The sequence below is a fragment of the Notolepis coatsorum genome (assembly GCF_963971535.1).
Source record: "Notolepis coatsorum genome assembly, chromosome: 1".
NCBI lineage: Eukaryota > Metazoa > Chordata > Actinopteri > Aulopiformes > Paralepididae > Notolepis > Notolepis coatsorum.
Window position 1 is genome coordinate 242,191,276 of NC_140165.1, and position 9,948 is coordinate 242,201,223.

At 42.1% G+C, this 9,948-nt stretch overlaps 1 protein-coding gene across 1 annotated transcript in view; it reads left to right on the plus strand.

The window, feature by feature from the left end:
* The window catches only part of sez6b (seizure related 6 homolog b), a 419,489-nt gene that overhangs the window by 380,336 nt on the left and 29,205 nt on the right, over positions 1–9,948 (plus strand). Inside the window, 1 exon segment of the mRNA XM_084309484.1 lies at positions 171–279. Coding sequence (XP_084165610.1) covers positions 171–279 — 109 coding nt within the window.

Sequence of the window (9,948 nt, forward strand, 5' to 3'; positions counted from 1 at the left end):
CATCCACAATCAACGTGAAAATATTCGCAATTAATCATAATAAAAGATCGCCTAATTTTATTTCACCCAAAAATGCTTAAACATTAATGTTAGTGATAGAAGGGAACTCATTTTGTGCAAAAATGGAAAGCTTTTCAATGTGCATGTGTGTCTCTACCTTCCTCCCTCAGTGGCTGCTACAGACTTGAGAGTGGAAGGAGCGCATGTAGCCGTCGCCGTCTTCATCCCCGTCACGCTGCTCCTCGTCCTCATCTTCGGGATCTACCTCTACTTCTCAAAGTAGGTCCATGAGACGGCCTGGTTGCGTCAATATTTTTACCAACGGATTTCCAGTTCCACGTGCGCGTTCTGCGATCTGATTGGCCACTGACGTTTCTGGTCATGTGACATGTGCGGCCAATCGTGTGACGCCTGTTTCTTTCACCGGTTAAGCTTAGGCACTCTTTCGAAGTTGGTTAAGGTTAGAGTTTGTCTTAGAGCAGGGCGATAGAACACCAGCCCTGATTCCAAACTCTAACCTTAACCAACTTCGAAAGAGTCGCCTAAGCTTAACCAGTGATAAACTAGGCATTAGGTAGTTTGCATGCCGTTCGAGGCGGAAATGGGCAAAGACACAGGCGTCACACGATTGGGCGCACATGTCACATGACCAGAAACGTCAGTGGCCAATCAGATCGCACCAGAAACGTCAGTGGCCAATCAGATCGCAGAACGCGAACGCGGAACTGGAAATCCGTTGGTAAAAAAATAGACGCGGCCTGCTTGGGCAAACGAAGCGTCCAAACGAATAACCGTTTTGTATTTGAATGCAATCTATGAAGTGAATGGATATCAAGCAGGAGTGTTTATGTACATCATCATGTTTAATCCCATCAAAATTACTTTGAGCTCATTTCCATTCATATTCCACAAGAAGGAGGAATAATCTACACATCCCTTTCTGTAGAACCTCTGTTGCCAAATTATCATGTGTATATCACGGTGTACAATATCTGACTGAAACATGCTCAACATTATCTGTATTTAGAACAAAGTTCAAAGAAAGCCTTAATTTAACCCAAAGCCATAATTCTAACTGAAGTATCATGATTAATAACGACTTCAACCAATGCCATTGTTATGTTATATCACTATCACTGTTGTTGTGTCCTATTTGTGCGTCTGCATGTGTGTATATATGTGTGTATATATATATATATATATATATATATATATATATATATATATATATATATATATATATATATATAAGGCTGTCAAATATATCGCGTTAATATCGCGTTAACTCCCGATTCTATTAATGCCACTAATTTTTTTAACTCAAGATTAACTAAATTTTTTTTTTTTTTTTTTTTTTTTTTTTTTTTTTTTTAAACTAGACTTCACTCTTATTATTACTATTATTGATGCTCTCATTGATACTATGTTTGTTTCTGAAGTGTGTGTGTGTGTGTGTGTGTGTGTGTGTGTGTGTGTGTGTGTGTGTGTGTGTGTGTGTGAGATATAGAGAGAGAGGGGGGTGAGAGAGATGAGGAAGGGGCAAAAGAGAAAAAGAGCTGGGAGAGTGTGTGTGTGAGGGAGAGAGGGGGGTGTGTGATTAATCAGCCCTTGTGTGTGTGAATGTAACAAGTTCCTAACGTTTTCTTTCCCCTATTATTTCATGCACACTTTATTCATTGTTTTAAATTATTATTTTCTTTTAAGTTATTTTGTGCATCACTCTGTTTTGAATTTGATGCAAATTTGTAATGCATGAGGGTCATCCTTTTGTGTTAAATGGCTGCACAAAGCAAGCATTTGTTGACTCGCATGTTGATAAGAGTATTAAAACTTGGAACTTGAAAAAGATCTGTTTAAGGTATAAAAAAAAATTAAAAATAAAAATGCGATTAATTTGCGATTAATCGCGAGTTAACTATGGACAATCATGCGATTAATCGAGTTAAATATTTTAATCGTTTGACAGCACTAATATATATATATATATATATATATATATATATATATATATATATATATATATATATATATATATATATATATATATATATATTATAGTGTATATATATGTGTGTGTATGGATATACATGTGTATATGTGTGTGTGTGTGTGTGTGTGTGTGTGTGTGTGTGTGTGTGTGTGTGTGTGTGCGTGCGTGCGTGCGTGCGTGCGTGCGTGTGTGTGTGTATATATAATATATATATGTGTGTGTGTATATATATGCATATATATGTGTATATACATGTGTATATATGTGGATATATATGTGGATATACATATATGTGTGTATATTATATGTGTATATATATGTATATACAGTATGTGTGTATATTATATGTGCATATACATGTGTAGCCTACAGATGTATGTATCTGTAGGTTGTTTAGCTTAAGTATGATAAGCCCCATATGGTTCTCCTGCCCATCATTATTCTTTTTAATCACTTTATTAAATGTATTATTTAATTTGTGAGTGGAAATAAACTAAACTCTGCCATGGATCAACCCAAAGTACACGAATATACATAACAGATGTTGAGGCTGGACAGATGACTCGTCTGAGAGCTGCACATGGACTGTATTTATTTAGCACTTTTATCCAAAGCCATTTACAAGTTATGGCTCACAGTCGCTCGCACACTCACAGGCGGCCAGGCGAGGCACCAACCCGCTCGTCGGGAGCAGTTAGGGCTTCAGCGTCTCGCTCAGGGACACTTGGCACACTGCTGTGAGGAGCTGGGATCGATCCAGGAACCTTCAGATTACCAGATGACCGCTCTACCTCCTGAGCCACCGCCACCCCATTATAACTTGTTGATGTCTTCGAGGCATAGTCTGTTTTCAGGCAGTAGAGAACACAAACAGGGAGACCTGTCCTAGACTAACATGGAGCAGTTTGACATAATAATAATAATAATATTAATAATAATAATAAACTTTATTTGTGTCGCACCTTTCAAAAGAAATTTTAATAATAAATAAATACTAACCTTCTTACTCTCATGCACTCTTCCTAATATACTAACATACACCCAACACTGTAGCACTCAAGTCTGAACCCTTGATGAACATTGTTACTCAGCTGATAGAGTTGTGACCTTCCTGCTGATTTGTCGTACAAAACTTGTAAGTCGCTTTGGATAAAAGCGTCAGCTAAATGACTAAATGTAAATGTGCGAATACAGAAAGATTTGCAGCCCAAAGTGCTTCACAGCAGTAATGTAGACATAATGGACATAAAATAGACTTGTAGGCATAAAATGAGCATAAAATTGGCATAAATATAGACAGGCATAAAATGAACAGAGAATAAAAAAAATAAATACATTAAGAAATTATCTAAGTGGCAGGCTAAGGTGAAGAGGTGAATTCTTAGCTTACTTTTGGAAATTATTTAATGAGCTAGCCCCCCTAATGTCCATAGGCAGGGTGTTCCATAGCTTTGGTGCGTAATTAGCAAAGACTGCATCCCCGATTTGGCTATATGGGAAGGGGCTACATGGGAAGGGGCTGTGGGCTGGTGATTGGAAGGTTGCGGGCTCGAGCCCTGGCCAGGGATGAGGCAGGATGCTGTCAGAAGGTTGTTCCTGGTGTCCTGGTGGCGTCTATACTTTCGACAACAAATGTTTGTTTCCGCGTTCGAGTTTTGCGCTCTGATTGGCCAGGTCATGTGACATGTGCACCAATCGTGGGACGGCAAGTTTGGCGCCTATTTCCGCCTGCAAACTACCTAATGCCTAGTTTATCACTGGTTAAGCTTAGGTGACTCTTTCGCAGTTGGTTAAGGTTAGAGTTTGGAATCAGGGCAGGCGTTCTATCGCCCTGCTCTAAGACAAACTCTAACCTTAACCAACTTCGAAAGAGCGCCTAAGCTTAACCAGTGTAGAAACTTGCGGTCCCACGATTGGGCGTACATGTCACATGACCTGGCCAATCAGAGACGCGGAAACACGACTTTGTTGTCTAAAGTATTCAGGCGTCCTGGTGTCTGTCCTCTGTACTTGGCAGTAACAAGGCCCCTAGTCACACTGATAGGGACACTGTACAGTTGCGAGTTCCATCCCCCCCCCCCCCCCACAGCCCGATTAACTTAAATCAGACATTAGGCACCCCCACAGCCCAAATGGAATGATCCAAAAGATATATAAAAAAAAAGAGAGATTCGACTGAGAGATTGGCAGTCGACTACGGCTCCTTTCGATCGATTAGTCGACTATTGAACTAGTCGAGGTCAGCCCTACTTAGTTGGCTGATATAATTCCTCGTCTCCCGAGCCTTTCAGCCACCACAGTGGTGTGTTGTGAGCTTGGTGTCAGTGTCTGGCAGCCAGCCGATGAGCCTGCGTAGCTCAGGGGTTGGTCCTCACACTGGTGGTAGAGGAGGCGGTTAATACTCTCTATTGTAAAGCACTTTGAGTGTCTAGAAAAGTGCTATATAAATACAATAATACATTCATTCAGTTCAACTCACATAATGTGTTGGTTTTCTGTTCCCAGAGCCCTGCTGACTGTATGATGCTGTGAGACTGCCTTAAGATTGTTATAGTGTGTGTGTGTGTGTGTGTGTGTGTGTGTGTGTGTGTGTGTGTGTGTGTGTGTGTGTGTGTGTGTGTGTGTGTGTGTGTGTGTGTGTGTGTGTGTGTGTGTGTGTGTGTGTGTGTGTGTGTGTGTGTGTGTGTGTGTGTGTGTGTGTGTGTGTGTGTGTGTGTGTGTGTGTGTGTGTGTGTGTGTGTGTGTGTGTGTGTTTTCTCTCTGTTTGTGTGCAGGGTTCAATATACCCTAAGGTTGTTTTAGTGTGTGTGTCTTTTCTCTGTTTGTGTGCAGGGTTCATGGTATTGTTTTAGTGTGTGTGTCTTCTCTGTTTGTGTGCAGGGTTCATGGTATTGTTTTAGTGTGTGTGTCTTCTCTGTTTGTGTGCAGGGTTCATGGTATTGTTTTAGTGTGTGTGTCTTCTCTCTGTTTGTGTGCAGGGTTCATGGTATTGTTTTAGTGTGTGTGTCTTCTCTGTTTGTGTGCAGGGTTCATGGTATTGTTTTAGTGTGTGTGTCTTCTCTGTTTGTGTGCAGGGTTCATGGTGTTGTTTTAGTGTGTGTGTCTTCTCTGTTTGTGTGCAGGGTTCATGGTGTTGTTTTAGTGTGTGTGTCTTCTCTGTTTGTGTGCAGGGTTCATGGTGTTGTTTTAGTGTGTGTGTCTTCTCTGTTTGTGTGCAGGGTTCATGGTGTTGTTTTAGTGTGTGTGTCTTCTCTGTTTGTGTGCAGGGTTCATGGTGTTGTTTTAGTGTGTGTGTCTTCTCTGTTTGTGTGCAATTGGTTTTGATAGTTTATCAGTGAGCTGGATACAATCCTACCTTGAGGGCAGGGAACAGATGGTGGAAGTAAACGGTACCCTATCCCCCCCCCTCACAGTGAGCTGTGGTGTTCCACAAGGAAGCATACTAGGACCGCTACTATTCCTAATTTATGCAAATGACATGTCGTCAGCTTGTGACTGCAACTTGTTCCTGTTTGCGGACGACTCAGCCCTGCTGGTCTCTGACAAGAACAAGTTACAGGTTGAAAAAGCCCTCAGCTCGGAACTAGGCAAAATCTGCATATGGCTCGCCGACAACAAACTATCATTACACATGGGCAAAACAGAGTCCATTCTCTTCGGTTCAAATAACAAACTCAGCAAGACCGACGGCTTCTCGGTTACAGTGGGTGACAATATTATCACAAGGAAAGATGAAATTACCTACCTGGGTTCCATCCTAGAGGCTAATCTTTCCTGTGACAAAATGGCATCCAATGTAATAAAAAAAAGTCAACCAACGAACGCGATTCTTGTACCGGATCTCCTCTCTGGTAAACAAGAATACCCTGAAGACTCTAGCAGGAGCACTCATTCAAGGGTACTACGACTATGCTTGCACCTCATGGTACCAAAGCACCTCAAAGGCACTAAAAAACAAATTACAAACATCTCAAAACAAGCTGGTCAGACTACTACTTGACCTGACTCCTAGAACCCACCTCACCCCTGCCCACTTTGACAACCTAGGATGGCTTAGAGTAGACGACAGAGTACAGCAACTTGCAATGGGCCTGGTCTACAAGATACACTACGCGACCAAGGTACCCATGTACATGTCAAAATACTTCCCAAAGGTCAGTGAATACCACGATCACAACACCAGAGGGAGCTCCACAAATCATGTAAAACCCAGATTCGGCTCAAACAAGGGACTAAACACGTTTCGCAATTATGCCACATCAATGTGGAACGCCCTGCCTAAAGCTGTAAAGGAATGTGAATCACTACCCACCTTCAAAAACACTCTCAAAAAACACCTACGTGAGACTGCAATTCGAAACTGGCCCCTACAAATGTCCTAACCTAGTTGTACAGTAAATGACCAAGTAAGGCTTTGTCAATATTCCAATGTACAGTGTAAAATGTGTGTGTGTCCCCTACCCAACCCCCCCCCCCCCCCCCCCCACCTCCAATGTACAGCCCTCACCCAACCCACCCAACCCCACCCCACCAACCTCCTCCAATGTACAGTTTCTACGCCAAATGTATATACACTCCTTTTCTGGACACTTTTGTATCACAAACAGTACTGTATTTGCAAATCTGATATGTCATAAATGTATAGATGTAGCAGTACTGTCTATCTGTATGTCAGGTATGTCATATATGTTATGATGAATTGAAAATGGGGGACCCTGATGTAAACAAGACGAAAGTCTTTCTCTGGTCTGCATCCCCTTAACAATTGTATGTATTGAGATGTACTGTACTGTACCCATTCTGCAATCTGTTAATAAACTTTTCAATCAATTCAATCAATCAATCAATGTGCAGGGTTCATGGTATTGTTTTAGTGTGTGTGTCTTCTCTGTTTGTGTGCAGGGTTCATGGTATTGTTTTAGTGTGTGTGTCTTCTCTGTTTGTGTGCAGGGTTCATGGTGTTGTTTTAGTGTGTGTGTCTTCTCTGTTTGTGTGCAGGGTTCATGGTATTGTTTTAGTGTGTGTGTCTTCTCTGTTTGTGTGCAGGGTTCATGGTATTGTTTTAGTGTGTGTGTCTTCTCTGTTTGTGTGCAGGGTTCATGGTATTGTTTTAGTGTGTGTGTCTTCTCTCTGTTTGTGTGCAGGGTTCATGGTGTTGTTTTAGTGTGTGTGTCTTCTCTCTGTTTGTGTGCAGGGTTCATGGTATTGTTTTAGTGTGTGTGTCTTCTCTGTTTGTGTGCAGGGTTCATGGTATTGTTTTAGTGTGTGTGTCTTCTCTGTTTGTGTGCAGGGTTCATGGTGTTGTTTTAGTGTGTGTGTCTTCTCTCTGTTTGTGTGCAGGGTTCATGGTATTGTTTTAGTGTGTGTGTCTTCTCTCTGTTTGTGTGCAGGGTTCATGGTGTTGTTTTAGTGTGTGTGTCTTCTCTCTGTTTGTGTGCAGGGTTCATGGTATTGTTTTAGTGTGTGTGTCTTCTCTGTTTGTGTGCAGGGTTCATGGTATTGTTTTAGTGTGTGTGTCTTCTCTGTTTGTGTGCAGGGTTCATGGTGTTGTTTTAGTGTGTGTGTCTTCTCTCTGTTTGTGTGCAGGGTTCATGGTATTGTTTTAGTGTGTGTGTCTTCTCTGTTTGTGTGCAGGGTTCATGGTATTGTTTTAGTGTGTGTGTCTTCTCTGTTTGTGTGCAGGGTTCATGGTGTTGTTTTAGTGTGTGTGTCTTCTCTGTTTGTGTGCAGGGTTCATGGTGTTGTTTTAGTGTGTGTGTCTTCTCTGTTTGTGTGCAGGGTTCATGGTGTTGTTTTAGTGTGTGTGTCTTCTCTGTTTGTGTGCAGGGTTCATGGTGTTGTTTTAGTGTGTGTGTCTTCTCTGTTTGTGTGCAGGGTTCATGGTGTTGTTTTAGTGTGTGTGTCTTCTCTGTTTGTGTGCAATTGGTTTTGATAGTTTATCAGTGAGCTGGATACAATCCTACCTTGAGGGCAGGGAACAGATGGTGGAAGTAAACGGTACCCTATCCCCCCCCCTCACAGTGAGCTGTGGTGTTCCACAAGGAAGCATACTAGGACCGCTACTATTCCTAATTTATGCAAATGACATGTCGTCAGCTTGTGACTGCAACTTGTTCCTGTTTGCGGACGACTCAGCCCTGCTGGTCTCTGACAAGAACAAGTTACAGGTTGAAAAAGCCCTCAGCTCGGAACTAGGCAAAATCTGCATATGGCTCGCCGACAACAAACTATCATTACACATGGGCAAAACAGAGTCCATTCTCTTCGGTTCAAATAACAAACTCAGCAAGACCGACGGCTTCTCGGTTACAGTGGGTGACAATATTATCACAAGGAAAGATGAAATTACCTACCTGGGTTCCATCCTAGAGGCTAATCTTTCCTGTGACAAAATGGCATCCAATGTAATAAAAAAAAGTCAACCAACGAACGCGATTCTTGTACCGGATCTCCTCTCTGGTAAACAAGAATACCCTGAAGACTCTAGCAGGAGCACTCATTCAAGGGTACTACGACTATGCTTGCACCTCATGGTACCAAAGCACCTCAAAGGCACTAAAAAACAAATTACAAACATCTCAAAACAAGCTGGTCAGACTACTACTTGACCTGACTCCTAGAACCCACCTCACCCCTGCCCACTTTGACAACCTAGGATGGCTTAGAGTAGACGACAGAGTACAGCAACTTGCAATGGGCCTGGTCTACAAGATACACTACGCGACCAAGGTACCCATGTACATGTCAAAATACTTCCCAAAGGTCAGTGAATACCACGATCACAACACCAGAGGGAGCTCCACAAATCATGTAAAACCCAGATTCGGCTCAAACAAGGGACTAAACACGTTTCGCAATTATGCCACATCAATGTGGAACGCCCTGCCTAAAGCTGTAAAGGAATGTGAATCACTACCCACCTTCAAAAACACTCTCAAAAAACACCTACGTGAGACTGCAATTCGAAACTGGCCCCTACAAATGTCCTAACCTAGTTGTACAGTAAATGACCAAGTAAGGCTTTGTCAATATTCCAATGTACAGTGTAAAATGTGTGTGTGTCCCCTACCCAACCCCCCCCCCCCCCCCCCCCACCTCCAATGTACAGCCCTCACCCAACCCACCCAACCCCACCCCACCAACCTCCTCCAATGTACAGTTTCTACGCCAAATGTATATACACTCCTTTTCTGGACACTTTTGTATCACAAACAGTACTGTATTTGCAAATCTGATATGTCATAAATGTATAGATGTAGCAGTACTGTCTATCTGTATGTCAGGTATGTCATATATGTTATGATGAATTGAAAATGGGGGACCCTGATGTAAACAAGACGAAAGTCTTTCTCTGGTCTGCATCCCCTTAACAATTGTATGTATTGAGATGTACTGTACTGTACCCATTCTGCAATCTGTTAATAAACTTTTCAATCAATTCAATCAATCAATCAATGTGCAGGGTTCATGGTATTGTTTTAGTGTGTGTGTCTTCTCTGTTTGTGTGCAGGGTTCATGGTATTGTTTTAGTGTGTGTGTCTTCTCTGTTTGTGTGCAGGGTTCATGGTGTTGTTTTAGTGTGTGTGTCTTCTCTGTTTGTGTGCAGGGTTCATGGTATTGTTTTAGTGTGTGTGTCTTCTCTGTTTGTGTGCAGGGTTCATGGTATTGTTTTAGTGTGTGTGTCTTCTCTGTTTGTGTGCAGGGTTCATGGTATTGTTTTAGTGTGTGTGTCTTCTCTCTGTTTGTGTGCAGGGTTCATGGTGTTGTTTTAGTGTGTGTGCAGGGTTCATGGTATTGTTTTAGTGTGTGTGTCTTCTCTGTTTGTGTGCAGGGTTCATGGTATTGTTTTAGTGTGTGTGTCTTCTCTGTTTTGTGTGCAGGGTTCATGGTGTTGTTTTAGTGTGTGTGTCTTCTCTCTGTTTGTGTGCAGGGTTCATGGTATTGTTTTAGTGTGTGTG